At 35.3% G+C, this 21467-nt stretch overlaps 2 protein-coding genes across 10 annotated transcripts; one reads left to right on the top strand and one right to left on the bottom strand.

Moving 5' to 3' along the window:
* Window positions 1–99: 99 nt before the first annotated feature.
* LOC112706607 (ATPase family AAA domain-containing protein At1g05910) lies at window positions 100–7637 on the top strand. Of its 5 annotated transcripts, XM_072200923.1 has the most exons (11): window positions 102–228; window positions 621–2019; window positions 2437–2535; window positions 2627–4414; window positions 4503–4691; window positions 4836–4978; window positions 5137–5382; window positions 5947–6133; window positions 6260–6325; window positions 6450–6699; window positions 7045–7637. In XM_072200923.1, the coding sequence occupies exons 4-11, from the start codon at window positions 2657–2659 to the stop codon at window positions 7362–7364; spliced, it is 3159 nt and encodes a 1052-aa protein (XP_072057024.1). In that variant the 5' UTR covers window positions 102–228; window positions 621–2019; window positions 2437–2535; window positions 2627–2656; the 3' UTR covers window positions 7365–7637. The 5 variants fall into 5 exon arrangements, with proteins under 5 accessions (XP_025613779.1, XP_072057024.1, XP_072057023.1 ...); XM_025757994.3 differs by having other exon boundaries at window positions 100–228; window positions 557–2535; XM_072200922.1 differs by having other exon boundaries at window positions 621–2535.
* Window positions 7638–8094: 457 nt separating this feature from the next.
* LOC112706608 (uncharacterized) lies at window positions 8095–13934 on the bottom strand. Of its 5 annotated transcripts, none has more exons than XM_025757999.3 (11): window positions 13788–13934; window positions 12742–12926; window positions 11954–12461; window positions 11545–11695; window positions 11166–11276; window positions 10477–10834; window positions 9797–10036; window positions 9496–9565; window positions 9003–9175; window positions 8635–8701; window positions 8095–8508 (listed from the first exon to the last, which is right to left on the bottom strand). In XM_025757999.3, exons 2-11 carry the CDS (start codon window positions 12859–12861, stop codon window positions 8342–8344), a joined length of 1965 nt encoding a protein of 654 aa, XP_025613784.1. In that variant the 5' UTR covers window positions 12862–12926; window positions 13788–13934; the 3' UTR covers window positions 8095–8341. The 5 variants fall into 5 exon arrangements, with proteins under 5 accessions (XP_025613784.1, XP_025613782.1, XP_025613781.1 ...); XM_025757997.3 differs by lacking the exon at window positions 13788–13934 and adding an exon at window positions 13295–13487; XM_025757996.3 differs by lacking the exon at window positions 13788–13934 and adding an exon at window positions 13285–13487.
* Between the last annotated feature and the right edge of the window lie 7533 nt (window positions 13935–21467).

Consider the following 21467-nt stretch of genomic DNA (forward strand, 5'->3'; position numbering starts at 1 on the left):
TATCTAGTGAATTAAATATCAATGAGTAAGTCGAATCAAAGAAATAATCATTTTATTTATACTTTTCTTAAAAAATAAAATCGAAAAGGTAAATATAGTAAAGGGGACCCGTATTTCTGAATGTGATTTGGGTTTGGATTCTTCTGTACTCTGCTTGGCCTAGAAACAGAAACAGAGGCAACTCAATTCTCTTTCTCTCTCTCTCTCTATTCATGCAGCATCGATCAGGTTCCTTCCTTTTTTTTCTTTTGATTCTGCGGGATGCTATACTTCGCTTGTTTTGCACTCATGCACTTCCTATTTTTCTTTTTTTTTTTAAATAAAAAAATTATATTTCTTTTATGATCCATGTGAATAGTACTCATGCAACCTCTTTTTGCTCTGTTCGTTTTTAATTTTTCCGTTTTTTTTTTCTACGTTGCTCTTTGATTCCTCGCCTTTATTATAAGCATCAATAATGTGTTTTGATACATGCAAACGCTTTGTAATGTAAAATTAGAAAGAAAAACAAATTTCTTTCTATTTTTGGGTCGTAATTTGTTTTCATGCTGCATAGGTCTCTCTCTCTAGAATTTGTAAATCAGATAGAGGAATGCGTCATGCTGAATAGGGATTTGCAGGTGCAGCTTACTGAGATAGATGTATTACTGGAGTTAGTGTTCTTCTGATGTATCCAACACGATCGAGACAAGGGAATGACCCGAACAAGCGATAGGATCAAGTCAAGGACTAAACTTTGTGTACGACCAAGATTGGATTGCAGCTCAAATCTTATGGGCAACAAGAAAAGCAAGAACAGGAGAAGGACGACAGCTTTGCGAATTACCAAAATCTTGTGTCCTGGGAATCGGCACCTGCAAGATTTGGATTCTAACGTATGTATCCGCAATCTAAATAGGGTTGAGAATCATCGATGTTATTGGGAAGGCTTTACAGTCATATAAGTTTCAAGGTTCTGTATCATAATCATTCTGATGAAAAGTGGGTGCCACATGAAATTTTTATTGTGTGTCAATTCTTGAATTATGTAAATTATATCATTGCAATGACTCATGGAAATCATTATTTGTCAAAACTTGGTTCTTGACTCCAAGTGAAGTTATGAAGTAAAAGATACCTGGCAGGTTAAGCCATTTATGATTAGAGTATAAATTAAGGTGTATTTATTGCTGATCTTTTCCTGTTTCTTTACTGTCTTTTTGTTTTGCAGTGACATTCAAAATCTGATTGTTATATTTTGTTAGGTCTGTGTATTGCTTACTACATTAGCTCTTTGGAACCCTAATGATAGAACTGCTGAAATCGCTTTATTATTTTGGACTGTTGGACTGAAAATTATTCTTCTTTTCCTGACACTGTATTTGATCCTTATGTCCATTTGGTTCTGATGTACATATATTTGTGAATCCTTCACCCAGGACCCAGCTCAACATTTGCAGCCCTCCGGTTGAACAAATTTTCTCTATCCTCTTGTTTTGGGAATTTGAAAGCTTCCCCACAACTCTATTGAGGGGTCTTTTGTTTGGAATGTGATACTTAATAGAATTAACCAAAATAGTCTGCTAGATTTGTCAACTCACAAGTTTCTTTCTTATGATGCTTTGATACAAATAACATATTTTCTTTCATTTGTGAGTTGTGGCATTGCTAGGAAATGCTGCGCCGAAATAGTATCCTTCTTTATACCTCTTTCCTTTCTTGTACTTTTTTTAATAGGTCAAATTACATCTAAAGAGAAATATCTTTCCTTTTTAGGCTTCATTGTTTAATTTTACTCTTTTTAAAGGAAACCATGGCATTGAATAATATTATTTAGTTGTTGTATAGTATTGTTGTGTTAGGGTGAGTATCGGCGCAATCGTAAATATTCTACATCGACTTGGAGACTCTTGGTTTAAAATTCTGGAAACGACCTCTCCGCGTGCAAGAGTAAGGCTGCGTATATCTGCTCTTTCCGAACACCAACACATGAAGCCATTGATTCTTGTGTATAAGAAGGCCTAAGTAGTCTGCTTGAAAGTATGGTTTGTATATAATAGTTATTTGTGTATATTGCACCTACTTTTATTGCTTTAGCTGTGAATGTTGTTTGATATATGCAGGACAATCATCAACATCTGATTCAGTGGATGTGCTTTTATGAAAACTTTTGTGTTCCCCTTTTGATTGAATCTTTGTCCTTGAATGACGTTTTCGCTGGAAGCAACTGATTGTCTTTGATGAATTGATGTAATAATTGAAAGGCAGCAGAGACCTAAATTAATATGTGCTTACACTGGAAAGAAGATATTATTTTGTAATCTTGTATACTTATTTCATTTAATCATTTATTATAACCTGCCATTTAATGTTTGGTCGAATAATTGTATTCATTCCTCGATTATGAAACGAGATGTTTTAAATTCCGGCTCTGTGCCATCTTTTCTTTATTCACAGTCTGGCTTTGCCAGTCTTCGATGTTCAACAAGGGAGAGAAGGACTGTGAATTGTGTAGATTACATTGATAGTTCTGAGGCCAAGGTCAAAGCCATAGTGGTGAGGTTTTGTACTCTATCTAGTGTAAAATTCTGGGTGCTAAGCTGTGGTTCAATGTTATTGGAGCTGAAGATTTGTGGTTTTGTTTCAGAGACCTGCATATAAATCATAGAGAAACCAGATGAACAATAGTTTCAATCAGCACAAGATGATGTGTTATAAGCGCAAAAGAGCTCTGAAGACTACATCGACCCCTGGACGTGAAGGTCTAAGACCTAGCCATTTGACAAGGGCTACTGTAGGGCAACAATTGATTTCGGAATCAGATGATAAACAGGAACTTGCAGAAGAGAAGAAGATTGGGAAAGATGAAACAGAAAATGGAAATGTTGATGGTGAGAATGAGATTGATGAAGATGTTGAGGATGTAGGAAATGAAGATGGTGATGATGAAGGTGGCAAAGAAGAGCAGGTTGGGAGAAGACGTTACGATCTTCGGAATCGTCCAGATGTCCGCAGGTCCTCCATGGCAGAATGTAAGATCCAACCAAGATCTCCACAAAGAGTGCTACATCAAGGCATGGGCACTAAGGTTAAAAAGGGTGTAAAGAAGGGTGGATCACGAGTGCAGAAGCGTTGTTGGTTAAGGCCTGCATATTCTGATGATTCCCGTATTGTGGATGAGCTGAACCAATATCCTGCTATTCCATGGGGTCATGGGGACAGCAGACCTTGCCAACCATGGCTTTTTGGAGGATTAGACATGCATGGGATAACAACTTGGGGATTAAATGTTGCTGCCTCAGGTTGGGTTCATGAAGAAGATGCTTTTTCCACCTCGGTAACTGGGGTTCAAACTGCTGGACCAAGCTCTAAGGGTGGGGCAGATATCCAACCTTTGCAGGTCGTCGATAGTGCCAGTTTTGATGACATAGGGGGGCTCTCTGAGTACATTGATGCTTTGAAGGAAATGATTTTCTTTCCCTTGTTGTATCCCGAATTCTTTGCAAGTTATCATATCACACCACCTAGGGGGGTGTTGTTATGTGGCCCCCCTGGCACAGGCAAAACTTTGATTGCAAGAGCTCTGGCTTGTGCTGCTTCAAAAGCTGGCCAGAAGGTCAGCTTTTACATGCGCAAAGGAGCAGATGTGCTAAGCAAATGGGTTGGTGAGGCTGAAAGACAACTGAAACTACTTTTTGAAGAAGCTCAAAAGAACCAACCTTCTATCATATTCTTTGATGAAATAGATGGACTTGCACCTGTGAGGTCTAGCAAGCAAGAGCAGATTCATAATTCCATTGTTTCCACCTTGCTAGCTTTGATGGACGGTCTTGATTCTCGTGGACAAGTTGTTCTGATTGGAGCCACCAACAGGATTGATGCCGTTGATGGAGCCTTGCGGCGCCCTGGTAGATTTGATCGGGAATTTAAGTTTCCATTGCCTGGTTGTAAGGCACGTTCTGAAATATTAGACATCCACACACGCAAGTGGAAACATGCTCCTTCAAATGAACTGAGAATGGAACTTGCATCTAGTTGTGTAGGATATTGTGGTGCCGACCTAAAGACCCTCTGTACTGAAGCTGCTATTTGTGCATTTCGTGAAAAATATCCACAAGTCTATACTAGTGATGACCAATTTCTCATAGATGTTGATTCAGTCAAGGTTGAAAAGTATCACTTTACTGAAGCTATGTCAACAATTACTCCTGCTGCTCATAGGGGTGCAATTGTGCACTCTAGGCCATTGTCTCTAGTTGTTCGACCATGTCTTCGCAGGCATCTAGAGGCAGCCATGGGTATTGTATCTGATATTTTCCTTCCAGTTTCAGTTGCATCAGAATTTATTAAACAATCAACGCATTCCTTTGGGCGCGCAATTCCACTTGTGTATCGACCTAGACTTCTACTTTGTGGAAGTGAAGGTACTGGGCTGGTAATTATCCTGTAACCTTTTAATGTTAATTAAAAGTTTGTTGTTGCAGTAGTCAAAGACTGAATATACGTACTATTTACTATAACAGGATCATCTTGGGCCTGCAGTTTTACATGAACTGGAAAAGTTTCCTGTTTTTTCATTAGGTATTTCAGTTCTTGTATCAGATTCAAGTGCAATAACACCAGAGGAGGCATTGATTCATATATTTAATGAAGCTAGACGAACAATACCATCAATTCTCTATTTACCACAGTTTGATGTGTGGTGGGAAACTGTGAGTATATATATCCTAGTTCTGTAATTATGTATGCTTAAGGAACAGAATCTGCATTTCCAAATTTAATCTCATTTGGACAGGTTTTCTAATTGTATAGCTGCTTTAGTGCTGCCTTAATTGACTGATTCAATAATCTTTCAGGCACATGAACAGCTCCGGGCTGTTCTCCGAACCTTACTAGAAGAATTGCCATCTGACTTGCCTATATTACTGTTTGGAACATCATCAGTCCAGCTTGCTGAAGTTAAAGAAGTGCCTATTTCAGTTTTCCCTCATGATTCAGTGTATGTTAAAAGTGAATTCTATTTTACAGCCAACATCAATTTGAGTTCTGAAGTGGGTGTTTTTTTCTTTTGATCAACACATTGGCTGTTTTAGTAATATTCCTCCTCGCTGGAATTTTATTTCTGGTATACTTATGGTATTTTACCCTTGTGAACAGTTATCAACTGAACATACCATCAGCCGAAGATAGGATGCTGTTTTTTAATGATTTAGTGGAAGCTGTTTTGTCGGTCTTTTCTGGGATAATGAACAAGAAACCCCTGGACACAGGATGCTTTTCTGAACTTCCCAAGGCACCTAAACTAGCAAGTGGTCCAAAGGCATCCGAACTTAAAGCAAAGGTGGAAGCTGAGCAACATGCACTCCGCAGATTGCGGATGTGCCTTAGAGATGTTTGTAACAAGTATGTCAACAGCTTGGGAGATCTATTTAGTGTGATTTCTGCCGTTTGAAATGATGGTTGCATAATATGTTATTGCCAAACATTTATCCGGATGGATATGTAGAGCTTGTGTGATTCCTTGGCTAAACAAATTACATGACTCCTAAACGATTCTTAGGTTAACATACTTGTGGATGCTTCAGTATGCCAGATTTGTTACTAGGTCTATGCAATTCTCAAAACATTTTTTTCTTAACCTTTTGGCCTATTCTTGGTCTGATTGATGTCTGAAACTTCTAATGACATTGTTGCAGAATGATCCTAAAGTCCTTAATGGGTTTTGTTTTATTAACCAAGCTCTGAATGCTATCTAAAATACACCAACCAAAATATCTATAAATTGTTTTAAATTGATATAACTGATGTGAGTATGTGACGAATAAGCATTGCAAGTAAGACAAGTGCAACTAATATGTTCTAAATTCATGATTTCTTGGCTTCACTTGGGACATTGTCATCTTTAATTGAACACATAAAGCTTCTCTCTCTGGTTCTCTGATTTTGTCTCTTCTGTTCCTGTGGCAGGATATTATATGACAAGCGATATAATCTCTTCCATTATCCAGTCTCAGACAAAGATTCTCCTAATTATCACTCAATTATCCAGAACCCGATGGACATGGTAACCATGTTACAGCGTGTTGATAATGGCTGGTATATTACACGTTCTGCATTCCTGCAGGACATCGATCTTATTGTTTCCAATGCAAAGGTATGCATCCTGTGGCCTTTAACTTGGCTGGGTCCTATCCACTGTCCATTCTTGTGATGTGACATAGTTGAAAATGATTGAGAGTGCTTTATTATCTGAATTTGATCCTTTTTATTTTTCCCACAGGTTTACAATGGAGAGGATTACAACGGTGCTCGGATTGTGAGTAGAGCTTGTCAGCTCCGTGATGTGGTATAAATGAACTTCCTTTTATGATTAGTTTTGATCTGGAGCTTTTGTGCTGACGACTAGTGTCTATAAATGTTAAGTTGTGCACTCACCTTGCTTCTTTTTTTCTTCTCTTTACATTTGTCAGGTGCATGGGATGATCTCACAGATGGATCCAGCATTAGTTGCATACTGTGACAAGATTGCTGCCCAAGGTGGCCCGGTTCATTTGTCTAATGAATTAAGGGGGTCTACATTCCCTGCTACTCCCGTTGTACAACTGGGAACTGCCACTAGATTGAGTGCTCGACTTCATAATGTCGAACCAGAGGTTAGTGTGGATCAGAGCTATGAAGCATTGAAGCACACTAAGAAGAGTTCTGATGTTGCACGTGGAGGTATGGATAGATTCATTTACAATATGCTTGTTATTTATGTTCCAATGTAAAATTAATAAATTATAATATTTGGAACTCATTCGAATTGTACCTAATATTAATGGTGTTTTAGCTATCATGAGTGGACCTGAGGCATGATAATCATGAATGTTACATCAGTGACGAATCTGTAGAACTTCTGGATTCCATTTACTCCCTTTTAGTATTTGGTTACCACTTCTGTATGCATGCGTATAAATACGCTGGGTTCCGTGTTGCTTGGTTGCAAATTATCAATTGATTGTTCACTGTTTTCCTTTAATCAAATACTGATTATATGAAGTTTTCAAAATTGGGTTTAAATAGCAAAAGATAAGTCAGGACAAGAGCCTTTACCATCCAAGAGTCAAACCCAATCAACTGATGAGAATTTGCATGGAACGGGTACAAATGAAAGTGTTCATGGTAGCAGTCTTGAAGACGCCACGATATCAGATACTGAACTTTCAACAAGATTGCAGTCTATTAAGCAGATTTTTGTCGAGCGCAGCGACGGTTACAGCATTCCACAGCTCGAACAGCTCTACTCAAGAATCATGAAGAGGGTTTCCCAAACCAAACTTGATTGCAAGACCTCAGCTGTGAGTTTTTTATTAAACTTTGTTGAGGATGGTGCAAATTTTTAAATTACTGTGAAGAAGGGAAAGGTTCTAAGTCGAAGATCGTATACACAAATCAAACTAAATAAATTTATTTACAGGCATTCTTTTCCTCAAATCCAAAGTAGCATAGCTATAGGAAGAAGCCAGGATTAAATGTCTATGGTAATCACATACCAAACTCTGCTGGCATGGATAAATTTTACAAGTTGGCATTTTTTAAGATATTTTTGTTGTTTAGATATTGAAATTGATGTTTAGATATTTTTTGTTGAAAAGTAGTTTTAAGATAATTCTTTATTTGGATTGTGTTTCATTTACATGGTAAAATATTTATATTTAGAGTCTAAAAATACTATTTGTATACCAAAATCAGCCATCAAAATTGGTCACTAATATATTTATATATAAATACATGTGTTGTTTAATTTATTTTTAATGTGTATTTGTATTTCAATATATATTTTATATTAGTGGCTAATTTTAATGTACATCTAGCATGATTGAAATTTAAAAAAAAATATAATGATTAAGTACTCCTTTATTTGATAATTTGGTAGATACCAAACAGCTTTTTCTAAAAAAAGAAAAATAAAAACATTTTGAAAATGATTAAGCTGTTTTGGAATTTATATCACAAAAACCTATATATATCTTTACAACTAATTTTAAATTCTAAGTTTTTCAAGAACAGGCAAAAACAACGAAGAAAACCTCATATATGTTCATGGCCGTTTCACAAAAACAATATTATCCATCCATGCAACAGTTATTGGAAATTCACTTTCAAAAAGAAAACATTTCTGTTCACCAAAACATTAATGATCATAACTAAAGATAAAAGTAAACCGAGATAACAGAAGAACTGGGGACTAAGCAACAAACTCAGCTGCTATACTTAATATAACACACATCGATTGTCAAATCAGTAAAATAAAAACTTTTGTTTTCCTTACACTAAACAGAAATTAAAGGTAGAGAAAAATCTAGAAAGTTTGTTGATTCTATGCCTTGGAGTCAAAATCAGTAGCCCATTTTTGCTTGCTTCTTAAGTTAGCCAACACCCTTGCAGCAACCGACTCTCTTGCTTCGCGAGGATTGGAACAAGTGTCACCCCCCAATGAACACTCAAAGTCGGGTCCTTTAAAGGTCACCAAAGCTCGGAATCCACCTTCATTAAGCAATGTATATATATAGTGCATGTCAAATACATGATAATTCTTCAACATAGGTATACAAGCAACAGAACTGTGTATCACAAGAATCTTGGCTTCTAAACCTAAATTGGACAACTTACTGTCTGATGGAGATACTCGATACATCGGTATGGTCCAAATATTTTCATTACATATACTGTCTAGTTCCTGCAAGATTAAACAGAGATCTGAGTACTTGTATGGAGATCAAAGGAACAGTTGCCATTGACTGCTAACTAACAGGTCATGAACATAAGCATTATTATCAGTATTATCTAACAGTCTCCCACAGACAAAGCAACATTCATGGATCATGGGACCCTCTGCAGAAACAGATTTAACAAGGCATCATAGATTCGTTAAACCGGTTCCTCTTGTTTTACTCAAACTCATAACTTAAGCATGTGAATGCACCACAAACACCAATGACAACATGCATATTTTAGTATTAGGTTGGTAATTGTCTTGCCTGGCAAGGACTTTGTGCAATGAGTACAGACTCTCTCCAACTTTTCGTCTCATTGGATGGAGCAAAGCATGGATCCTCGAGATTTTTTCTTATCCCTCCATGATTTCCTTCCCATGAATAATTACAACCCTCTATAATGGCATCTATCTTTGTTTCCAAACTATCTTCCACATCTGTCAAGCAAGCAAAACCAATTAACATCTTTTCAACCCACACATTGACAAAGTTTAAATGATAGGTGAAAATATCAGTTTGCTTAAGTCAATTATGCTCTCAAATACCATGCCTCTAATGCAAACAAAATTTGATGTGGTCATGAAATAGGGAAAATGCCAATAAGGAAATAACAGGCATCTTTTTTGAGAATTTGCTTGATATTTGAGAAAATTAATTATAAAAGGGTAGTAACTGAAAGAATGTTTTTCCTTTAAAATAAATACTGAGAGAAGCAGACACAAAAAAAAAAGGGACAAGCAACATTATAGGAACATACCAGCTAAAATTCTCTTAATTTTTTCATCACATAGAGCAATATCCTCTTCTATCATTCGACGCTGAAGAGTCTGCAAACAAAAACCAAGTATAAGATGAGTGCAAATGCAGGGCTTTTCACCATTCGAATTATATGAAAGTTGATCTCAAGTAAGCCAATAAATGGCAGTAACAAGCAAAAAAGTTTCTTTCACTATTTTATCAGGTTAATGATAAATAACCATGTGTAGGTGTCCATAGCCAGCTACTTAGAGTGAATTAAACATTAATGTCACTAAGGAAAGCAGTAAAAAGGTTTTTACCAGCTCATTCTTCTCTCGATTAAGAACAGCGAGAGATGTTTGTGACAGTGTCTCCCCTTTTGAATCTAATAAAAGATTTTGGAGCTTCTCAATATTTGAATGAGAATTATTTGCAACTGGAGCAGATTCTTCATGGATGCCTTTTTCAGAATCTTTAGAGCCCCAAATCTTATTACAAGCAGGTTGATTGTTAGTCCCGCCCTCAGTAATAGGACTCATTGTTGGATCAACCTTCACAACCTGCCAGACACCATTACCATGCAGATGGATGAGAGAAATAACAAATATTGAAATACATCTTTGAAAAATCTTCTTATGGAGGAAAACTACTAAGTAGGGGAACAAAAATACTTCTTTGTAATTTGGAGAATATAGGTGTAAAATTGGTTAACTTACTAACCTCAAACACCAAGGCACATTACAAACTTTCAATAGAAAAATATTATCTTAAAACAAAACTTAAAAAGTGAACACAGACTGGTGAACTAATAATCATTCATTGTGGATGCCAATATCTGCACATTCTGTCATTACTAAACAGACAAGGGGTAACAAAACTAAACTACATAAAAGAATTGAATTTAATCCCTGCTAGCTCAATTCTTAGTTCCAAGGTAGTACACCAACTGAGTCAAAATGATAATTAAAAAAAGAGTTAGTGAGAAAGTAACATTTGAAACCTTAATAGGGTGTGTAAATCCATTGGAGTCGTGTTGCGTGGACTTATTTTCCATATTCTGATCTTCACTAACATGTAAAGTATTGACATTAAGCTGGCATTCCTTATTTTGAGATGGAACAACAGAAGAGTTGTTCAAATCCATATCCTGGGCCTCCTTGACAGAACCACACTCTGCAATGGTACATCTTTTGTTGTTCTCTTTTTGCTGCAGTGATTCTATATTATCACTGCTTGGCTTGCTAGCAAGGCCAACATTCATGCCCTTGCTTATATGTGATTCTGTCCCCTCGGCACCGTCTGCATTTGCATTTTTCTCTCCTAGGGTTGGTTCTTGCAAACTGTTGGAGTCGGTTTCTCTACAAACACAAATATATTGCACCAAAAAATATGTCAAAAGGAAACATAAATGGCAATGATTGATGATCAGAGGAACATCAAGGCTCTGGGACTTCTGATGATGTGCACAGAATCTATTTCTGCGATATTCTAATCATCCAACTATATTGGTTGTAAATGTCATAAGCGTGAAGAACTTTTACTGCCTGACATATTCACACAAGTTCAAGAGGTAAACTCGATAAAGCATGAACTGGCATCAAATACAGAAAGAGGATGTAAAAAGTTGAAAATATTGTAAAATCAACCTAAATCATGAGCTACAAAATGGGAAAGGAGAACTTCACCAACCTAGAAAACCATTCTGATATTACTTCAGAATAAGGAAGCAAATGGAAGAACTCAACAACTGGAGTGATACTCCAACTGCTAGAACTCATTTTGACCAGAGGACCCTGCAACCTATACCCAAGAGAAGACAAATCATTATGCAGAAAAATAAACAAAGTTTGTCTCAAGTCAGAATTCTTTATCAAAACGAAGTCTGCAACAAATATTCAAGCATTATAAATCCTGAACACAAGTACCACTTCAAGTACAATGAGAAGATTCAGGTCAGCCTGTTGCAGACACCAGTACACTATCAATGGAAAAGCTGGTGAAAGTGATGTCATTCACCCTTAGGACTAATTCATTAGCCAACAGCCAAAAAAGGGCAAGTGAAGCAAACCTTTGAATTAAATCTCGGATATGAACTCGGTTAGCCTCTTGATTGATCAACTGGGAGCACTTCATTATAAAAAAGCGTGAAGCTTCTTTCTCTTTGCTCTCAGAATAAACAGTGTAGCTTCCCAAAACTGTAATATCAGTCTCATTGACACCTGTATTGCATACAAAAATCATATTCAACTTTCCATTACAAAAAAAGTAAAAGAGAGAACAATATATGATTCAATAACAGCCTCAGAATAGATGGAAAGCATAAACAAAAACATGCCGCAAAATGTTGTAACCAGCTGCATCGAGAACTTCACTACGTTATATAGATTGGATATGGAAAAATAGTATGCTAATTTACAACTAAGTGCAACGGCGGCTCACAATAGACATGGCAATCATTTTTGTACAAGGATAATTACCTGCAGCTTCCTTTACAGCAGAGTACCCAATTTGCATAAACTTTGTATTTTGAAGTTCATCAATGACTTTTCGCTTTTTGTAGCACCTATTTCCACTTTCGCTTGAAACAATAGAGCTTAAGCTGGAGGCATCCACATCTTTTTCAATCAGTGACCACACCCCCTTAGTGATGGAACTAGACAACAAGAAGCAATTTTCCATCTTACAGTCAACTAAAAGAACAGCAACTTTTGAAATAGGCCATCCCTCTACATTAGGAACACTTTTCGATGGATCAAGAGATCTACTTATATTACAAGCCTCCATGATCTTTTCTTCTGTTAATGATAGCTGATTCACCGCATCGACAAGCTCAGTTTCATCAGACTTACGTGTCCATTTCATATGTGCTAACAGACTTGGCCTCAGAGACACGGCCAACTTGCAAAATTCATCAAATGGTAGAAAATCTAGCTCCGGGTGCTGCTTTCTGTAGTAATAGTTATACAGCAGCACAACAGAATGCACCTAATGCCAACAACCAGAGTCATTAATAAATAACTAGGAAGACAATCATTTCTGCATACATTTCAATAAAAAGCATACTTGTGAACCTTTGATGCTTGCATTTCCTAATTGTAATTGACTAAACTGGAAAAGTATTATTGAGAAACCCTGTTTCAAAAGAAGACTATTATACCTTGTTCTATGTCACACACTTCAACGATGGTCAAAACAAGTCACATAGGTTAATCTTTGGATTGCTATGATTATTGTGCATAGATTATAGAGATGAAAAAAAGAATACCTGTTTTGCTATTGATTGCTGTTGAGATAGTGGAGGACTATCTTGGCTAGAAGCATTTGCAGCAAGAACTGGGTCAACCAATAATTCAAGCAACACCGAAACTACATTTGATGGTTCCATCTTCAATCCACTGATATATCCTTCCAATCACCCAAAGATTTCAGCTGTCACAAAAATAAGTATGACTGCAAAGAGAACAAAACAAATTGTCACCATTTCTAAAAGGCAACATTTTTAATCTCAACAAACTAAAAGAAAAATCACATTTTTGCAACAACTCGGGATAACAGAGAATATTTGGCTGGACATGCATGCTATACACTCTCAAAATCCCAAGTTCACCACACATAAAGTATTTGAATATTCCGAATAGAAACTTGACCCCTTTACCTATCCCATGAAAAAAAGTACCCAAACAAACCGTTTAGAAATTAAGATTACGCCTTTTTACCCGGAATACACAAATAAAGATTTAATAGAAGAAGAGTTAGAGAAAGGAGAGAACTTGAAAATTGAAATGCAGACAGTAGAAGCATTACTCACTATTACTCACAGACTCACTGTTTAAGGTTCTCAGTTATCAGTTCTCAAATCTCAATTCTGAATTCTGTTTGTGAAATGTGCAAGAGAAACTCTGAAATGTTGTGTGAAGAATGAAGAGTGAAGAGTGTGACAGCAAAACACTTGAAATAGCAATTGACACACTCTCACTCTGTCAGCTTTTTCCGGAACAGTTATTTTGGCTCAAAAAAAGAAAAGATAACACAAGTGAAGGTTTTTTATATATGTTTTTTAAATCTTTGTTTTTTTTTTTAATTTACGATTTTCTTAAATGAATTAATAAGACTACTACTTAAAAAAATATTAATATTTCTATATATACTGCAGATTAAAAATTATTCTTTTTCTATGTTAAATCATTAATTAATTATTATAAAATAATTTAGTCATTTTATTATTTTAATTTTTTATTATATTTAAATAAAATTTATTCAAAAAAGGCGAGTAAGATTCAAAGGAAGTTTTGTAACTATTTTCCGACATACCTATAATAATCTTAATACAAAGGTCGTCAATGGAACAAAACAATCTGGAGATCTGATACTCTTTTTTCTTTTCAACACTAGAAAATCTCATGGATCTGATCAATTTTATTTCTGATAGGCATGATCTTCAGATAAGAGGCAAGTCTAAAGCATACATAAAACTAAAAAGAAAAGATAGACATATTAAAGAATCAAGTTTTTAGAGAGGGAGAGAATTTTGACAAGTATTCATGATGAATATTTCACCATGAAATTTTTATTGAAAACTGAGTTGATCTATTACAAGAATGGATGCCTCTATATATAAAAGCTTACAGATAAGTCTGAAATCTACACAATCAATAAAAACAAAATATGCGGCAGATAAAAAGGAATTTTATCTCCTATTACATCATTACATAGAATCTAGTCATTTTATTATTTTAATTTTTTATTATATTTAAATAAAATTTGAACCAAAATGTTTATGCGCATTATTTTCGAGAAACATTAATTTGGCTCTTTTGTCTAAAAATGGAAAAGATGGTGTATTTTTGTTTAAAATTAACTAATAATGTGTAATTGCACATGAGTAGACACTGCAAAGAGGCCTGCCACCGGCATGGAGGACACGTGTTTTAGCAAATAAGAGGCGTGTTGTAACATGTAGGTTGCATGTTGGCCCCATGTCACGTGGAGTTGGATGTTAATGCAACACATAATCTGCGTATTGAATACTTTTTATGTTATTTGAAAATTCTATTTATAAATATGAAATTTGTTATCATTTTATTTCCTTACGAGGGAGCTATTTTAGTGTATTAATAGTTTAATAGAGAGTAGTGTAAATACACCAATATATTACAATGGTGAAATTATACGAAATATATGTGAGGGTGTGTATACTTTACATGTGAGAATCTGTTTTTTTATTATTATTATTCCATGCATCGTGACATTTGCATAACTAAAGTATAATTTATGTCAAAGTATAGAAAGTGATATCTTAAAGAGAGTGAGCAAGTACAAGACTCCCGTTATCATATTTGGCGGACTAATACAATTTGATACTATGCTCATTATTGACGAAACAAGTATGTAGCATATGTTTCATATTCATAAGCAAACTCATGTGCAAGAGTCAAAGATTGAGTTGCATGTTAAGTTTGAACATATAGTTGCGGAGAAGATTCAACATGACTTAGATATGAAAAATTATAGAGTTGAAATGTACGAAAGAATGAATAGTAAGAGTGAAGAGGATTTCGAAGCTAACTACTGATGAGTTTGAAAAACTCAGATTTATTTTGATGATGAACAAACATTATTGAAATGATTGATTGCAAAATTATTAATTATGATTTTCATATAACATGTGTTGATTAATAATTTTGCTATGTAGGTGTTTTTTACTGGGCCGAAAATAAAAAGGAAAGTTGATGCAAGCCCAAACTAAAGTTGACATTCAACATTAATATATCCTTTTATCCATATGGCTGAATTGGTTGATATGTCACTTGGGCCAGTTTACTCTATCATTGCTACAAGCCCAATTTAAAATTATTGCTAAAGATCCAATGCTTGGTCTGAAAACCATTTGAAAAAGGAAGCAAAATTGCTGCATGCCTCCAACAGATTCCATTTCTCACTTTGGGATGGATTTCAAATTTTAATTTGCTAAGCATTGGAAACATAAGTGAGAGAGAGAAATTGATTTGATTGCTTTAATGACCCTACACGCCACTCAGTAAAAGAAAGTAGGAAACTTGAGTATACTTTTATTCTTTCACTTTGCTACATTAATTATTAATCATATCCATTGAATATCTTCTTTCTTCTCTCTCATTTCTTTCTTTCCTTCGGTCAATATCCAGGAAGCCATGGAAGCTACTTTAAGCTACCAAAAGGAAAGAAAAGCACGTCTCAAGACCATCATGATGATGGCAAGAAAACATAACAAAATAAAAGTATGATGTGGCTGATATTTTCACAAAAAATGGTAAGATTTGGTGAGGTAATCTCGAGCTCTTCATACCCAAAAAGAAAGAAGAAGATTCGGCCAGCAAGGAAGAGATCCTTGGAGGCATGACTTGTCTCTGATTCTGCTCAACCACCACAGGAAGTAGCTAGAGTGGCGAAGTGATGGAAGAGGCAGAGATTGGAGCAGATGAAGTCATCATCATCATGAAGCATCAAGGGCCAGAAATCTATCTTGGAGAGCAAGCCAAGAATGGAGAGCTCGGATTGATGAAGAGTGATGACCAAGGAAGAACTAGAGGTATTTGCATGTTGAGTTTTGCATGGGTTACCTCCTCTCTCTCTTTGGCCGAACCAGTTTTGTGTGAAGTAAAAGAAGTTAAGCTTGGTTTTTGTTTCAACTGTGAAGGCTTCTCCTCTTCTATAAAAAGGGTGAACAGTCACGGTTTGATTCAAGGAGTTAGAAGTAAGTAGTGAGAGTGAGCACAGAAGTCTCATAGCTACCTAACCTTACAGATTTTCTTCTCCTTCAATATATTCTGTTTTGTATTTTCTGTTTAATTTTGTCATGTCTTGAGTCTCATGGAAAAAGACAAACAGTGAGGTTTGTATGAAAAAGGCATAGAGCGAAAAAAGGCAGAGAGTGCAAAATTAAAAGAAAAAGACATAGATGTCCTTAAAGTTCCTTTGTTCATCTATGTTGTGTTTCATGATTCTGTGGGAATTTCCTTGTAAGTTGGGTTAGCACTTTACATTTTGTAATCTGGATGATTATAGTGAAATTCCATCATTGTTGTGATAGAGACTGGATGTAGGCTGCATTGCACTTAGCAGCTAAACCAGGATATATCTGGGTGTAATTTTCTCTCTCTACTACTCCATTTCTATTTCTACTGCACAGGAGCTAAAACCAAAAATATCTCGTGCCAAGTGACGAGACAAAAATAAAAGTCTCGTGGCTAGGGACGAGACAAAAACAGAAAAGTCTCCTCAAAGACCAGAAAGTGTAATCAAGCGAAAAAGGGGCTAAGATTCAACCCCCCTTCTCTTAGCCACTGAAACCATCAACTACGAAATCAGTGACGACAACGAAGATGGTCACGAGGTAGGTGAGGCAGTGGTGTAAAATGTAGTAGTTTCACGTACAGTCAGTCAACCCATCGATGTTCCACCTTTTATGCATAGTTTGGATATTAACGTCATACATGCACCGGAATTCCCTAAATATGTGAACACGAGTGAGTAATGTATTTTCTTAGTTTATAGTTTGGATGGATTGATGAGTGACCATTTGTTTTTTCTGTAGATGTTGCTTTTTAGGACAGTGAATTCATGATTGGGATGGAATACAGTTCTAGACAGTTAGTGGTCACGACAATTAGGAGTTATAATATCTCTAGAGGAGTAGATTACATTGTGTATGAGTCCGAGACATAGACGTTCTATGCAAAATGCAAGACGTATGGTCGTGGGTATGATTGCTTTATTCGAATTAGCTTGATTTAGAAAAAGGTTGTTGGGAGATAAAAAAGATATATATAATAGGAGGCACACGTGCACCATGGGAACGATTTCACAAGATCATTTCAAGTTGGACTAAATATAGTTGTGGAGGCTATAAAGTCATTGTTTGAATCTGACACATCTCTAAAGATGAAATTTATAATTGCAAAGTTCAATTTAGGTTCAACTACACTATTATTTATCGTGAGAGTTGGTAAGCTAAGAAAAATTCCATTGAAAAAAATTTCAATGATTGAGACGAATCTTACCAAACTCTGCCAATGTGGTGCACTGTAATGTTCAGTAGATGTCGGACTCAGTTGTCCAAATAAAAATACGACCCCTATATAACGGGACCAAAGAGGTGAAGAATGTAAGGATATTGCATTGGATATTCTGAAATTTTAATCCAGGTATTAGAGCGTTTCGACATTATAAGTCTTTAGTTAAGATTGACGATACAACACGAAAAAATAAAAGTACCTTTTTAGTTGTAATTACACAAGATAAAAACTAAAATATTGTGTCGATTTTGCCATCCTAAAAAATGAAATTGCTAATGCGTGACACTCTTTTCTCTAGTGACGACACCAAACAAGAAGAAACAATTCTCTGTATCATTGTCAATTAGAAGAACACCAACTTTTGAAATTGGCCATCCTCCCTCGGAACATAATAAGGATGTGCATATGTGACAAGCATCCATGATGTTTTAAGGTTGTAGAAGGCTTAGAGAAGGGGGTTGAATATATGACCTTTTACTATAATTAAATAACTCTTTTAAAACACACTTTCTGTCTGAATCTGTTTGAACTCAGCAGCGGAGAATTTATGAGACCATTTTATTTTGTCTATCAGAAAACAGAACAGAGATGGAAAGAGAGAAGCTGACACCATCATGTATCCTGGTTCAGTTGCCTTGTGCAATGCAACCTATATCCAGTCTCCACCACAACAGTGGTGAAATTTTCACTATAGTTAAAGTATTACATACACCAATTCCACAAGATTGACCCAATCCTTTCACTCTCAAGTTCTAACCTAATTTGACTTGGCTATGCTAATACTTCACTCTTAGTGCTAACCCTACTAAGAAAGGGGTACCTCACAGGTACAAGATACAAAACACAAAATCAACCTAAAGAAAATTGAAATCACTCTAGCCTTTTTTCTCAAGTGTATCACCTAGCCTCTATTCACTCTTAGGCTTTTACTTAAGCTCTTTCATTCTGCCTTTTACCTCAAAAAATTACAGAGAGATAAACATTAAAAAGAAAATTACAATCTGTAAAACATGAAGAAGATTGATACTTCAACAGCCTCTTTGCTATGTGATGAACCAGATTTGCTTTCCTCTGATTTAGTTTCTCATTCTGACGGAATGCTCCTTTGACTAGGAAGCATTGTCCAAGTTGATAAACTTTTTCAGAGAACTCTTCTCAGAACATAAACCTCAATACGTTGTTCTCTCTCCTTGTCTCCTGAAGTTGAAGAACTTTGTTTTGTATATCTTTGCATGTTACTGAGTTGCTCCTCTTCCAAGTCAACTTCTCGAGTTGTGTACTACCATCTTAGCCATTCACTTTCTTCCATTAATCCTCAAATTGGAATACTGAAACAAATCCCTTTTTCTTGACCGAACAGAGCAGCAAGAAAAAATTATTTCCAATGGTAAACTCAAATATAAACCCTTGAGATACTACATGATCCCCAAGACACAAATTTGACCATAGATTTACAGCAGAGCTTAACAGAGATCACTTTCTTCATTTATCCCAATTTGGAGTGGCAGAGAGTTAGAAAAGAGAAGAAGAAAGCAATATGCATGCAAGAGGAAATAAGTTACCTTTAACCTCTGTCTTAGCCTAAGATGGGTTAATTTTGGTGATTAGACCTCAACCTTTTGCTTAACTTTTCTCTTTCTTTTCTTCTTTGATGAAAGACTTAGGAATGAAACTCTCTCTCATTTTTCTGAATTCTGATCGAAGAAGAAAAGGGTGAATGTTGCTTTACTGGAAGCAATTTGGAGGTATTAGCTTGAGAGATGAATTCGAGTTTGGGTTGGTTCTTTTCTAGTTCAGCTCATTTGATTTCTTTGCTCAATCAATTTTGGACTTTAAGTGATATAGCCCATTTTTGTTTTTGGTTTGATCTCCATTCTATTGGGTTGTTACAATATTTTTTTTTTTTTTTGCCTGCGTCACTTCAAACAAAAGTGATCAAATCTGATTGGGTGATTAGCTCAATAAAATAATATTTATCATTATTAATTATATTAGTTAATTTCTTAACTTAATAATGTTTTCTTTAGCTATAGTGGGTTTGAATTCCATGTGTTAAGAGACTTGGCCTTAGGACTACAAGAACCTTACAGAATTTATCATAGTCCAAAAATTCAACCTCTTTATTATCTCTTCTGTAATAGTAGTTATATAGCAACACTGCAGAATGTATCGGATAATCATATATTTTATTATTAATTAGGAATACCATCAAATATATTTTCTTATATGATATGATATATAGTTTTTTGTCCGTCTCTTATAGTTCAAACTAACATTTAAAAATAAGTTATAACATGGTTATTATTTTCTAGCTCGGTTACTCGACAAAACATTATATGCTCCTTAAAGTCAAGTTATAATGTAATAATTACATAGTAGAAATAAACATTCATCCAAATTGTTATAAGATCACATGAAAAAGACAACGAAAGGAGAATCTCTTACAAAACTCGTAACCAATATTCGAATAAACAATGACTTGAACAATGAAGTATATTTGACAAGTACCCACACTATATTGTGTTGAAGGAAATCCGAGGAATTGCATAGTACTCAAGCAAATTGACAAGCTATACCTCGGTTGAAGCTTAGGCATACTAGAAAAGTTCTGATACTTGCAATTCATAGATTACATAATAAAAGTTTTAACAGCATGTACCATAATTCTTTAATTCAGCTGACATCTCTTAATCTTCTAAGCACAGGGTAAAACAAAGTAATTAAAAATAACTACCATGTTATTGTTTATAATGTAAATATAAAATTGTTTTAGAGCAAAGGTAAAATTGTTGGCAGCAATGGATCAACCAATTATTCAAGGAATGCTGTTATTACATCTGATGGAGATGGACCCATCTTTTATAGTATATACATGATTCAATACTAAACGAAATCTAATAATATATCAGATACTCTACCATATATGACAAATGTTTACTAATTTTCTGACAAATATCATGATCCATTTAAATAATTGTTTACCAATTTTGTGTTAAAATTTAATTTTTAATATCATATTTTAGATATTTTGTCTTAATTAGATATACTGTTCACGTAACAAATCAGCTACTAAATCACACGTTATGTATTTATATTATAATATATACTAAATACGAATGTTAAATTTAATAACTAATTTTAATATATATGTTAATTTTTAAAATTAGAAAAGTAAAATCTCTCCCCGATTCCTAACCATTTATAAAAAGGATTTGGTATTTCCTGACCATTAAAAAATAATAATGCGACCCTTATCCATTCTCTCCGTGTGACCGAAAAGACCCTATAACAATTTTTTCGTGAAATGTAACCGAAAAATGCTACGTGTAATGGTAACTCTCTGACGTGGATTCAAACGATTTGATGAGACAACTAGGTCCTTGCACAATCATAAAAAACGTTGCCGTTTTGATGCACGATGGAATCAGATTCTAACATACATTCCTCATTCTCTTCCTGACATATCACACACTCTCACTCTTTGCCCTCATCTCACACATAGAATTATCATAACCCTAGAGACTAGCAAACTTTCCGCCAAAAACGACACGAAGAAGAGCCGGCGAGGGCGAGGTAACTACGCAGTAACGTGGCATTTGCTGACGGAGGTGGTGACGTGTTGTTGACGGAGCCGCACTTTCGTTTTTAGAGGTTAGTTTCTTCAACCGTTTGTAAACCACATCATTGTGGTCCTTCATTTGTATATTTGAAGCAAGTATTCTTTCCATAGACCACCATAAAGTATGATATTTGTATTGTTTTACATTTGTGAAGAAGAGTCACTTTCACTAGGATTGGATTATTACTTCAAGTAAAACTTTTTTGTCTATTTTAGGTATATTAATGTCTGTTAATTATAATTTATTTGTGGCTTACTGAGTAAAGTTTATATATTGCAGATGTCTGTTGAGATTATACCAGTATTTCACCATGGGGG

This window comes from Arachis hypogaea, chromosome 8 (genome assembly GCF_003086295.3).
Source record: "Arachis hypogaea cultivar Tifrunner chromosome 8, arahy.Tifrunner.gnm2.J5K5, whole genome shotgun sequence".
Lineage (NCBI taxonomy): Eukaryota > Viridiplantae > Streptophyta > Magnoliopsida > Fabales > Fabaceae > Arachis > Arachis hypogaea.

What these genes read in the sequence shown, in the direction of transcription:
- LOC112706608 (XM_025757999.3), bottom strand. Translation starts at nt 12,861, where the DNA reads ATGGAACCATCAAATGTAGTTTCGGTGTTGCTTGAATTATTGGTTGAC. An exon ending in TGCTGTAAAGGAAGCTGCAG is followed by an intron (nt 11,696 to 11,953) that starts GTAATTATCCTT and finishes TATGCAATACAG; the next exon opens with GTGTCAATGAGACTGATATT. An exon ending in GATTTACACACCCTATTAAG is followed by an intron (nt 10,037 to 10,476) that starts GTTTCAAATGTT and finishes GGTGTCTGGCAG; the next exon opens with GTTGTGAAGGTTGATCCAAC.
- LOC112706607 (XM_025757994.3), top strand. Translation starts at nt 2,657, where the DNA reads ATGAACAATAGTTTCAATCAGCACAAGATGATGTGTTATAAGCGCAAA. An exon ending in CTTAGAGATGTTTGTAACAA is followed by an intron (nt 5,383 to 5,946) that starts GTATGTCAACAG and finishes TTCCTGTGGCAG; the next exon opens with GATATTATATGACAAGCGAT. An exon ending in TTCTGATGTTGCACGTGGAG is followed by an intron (nt 6,700 to 7,044) that starts GTATGGATAGAT and finishes GGGTTTAAATAG; the next exon opens with CAAAAGATAAGTCAGGACAA.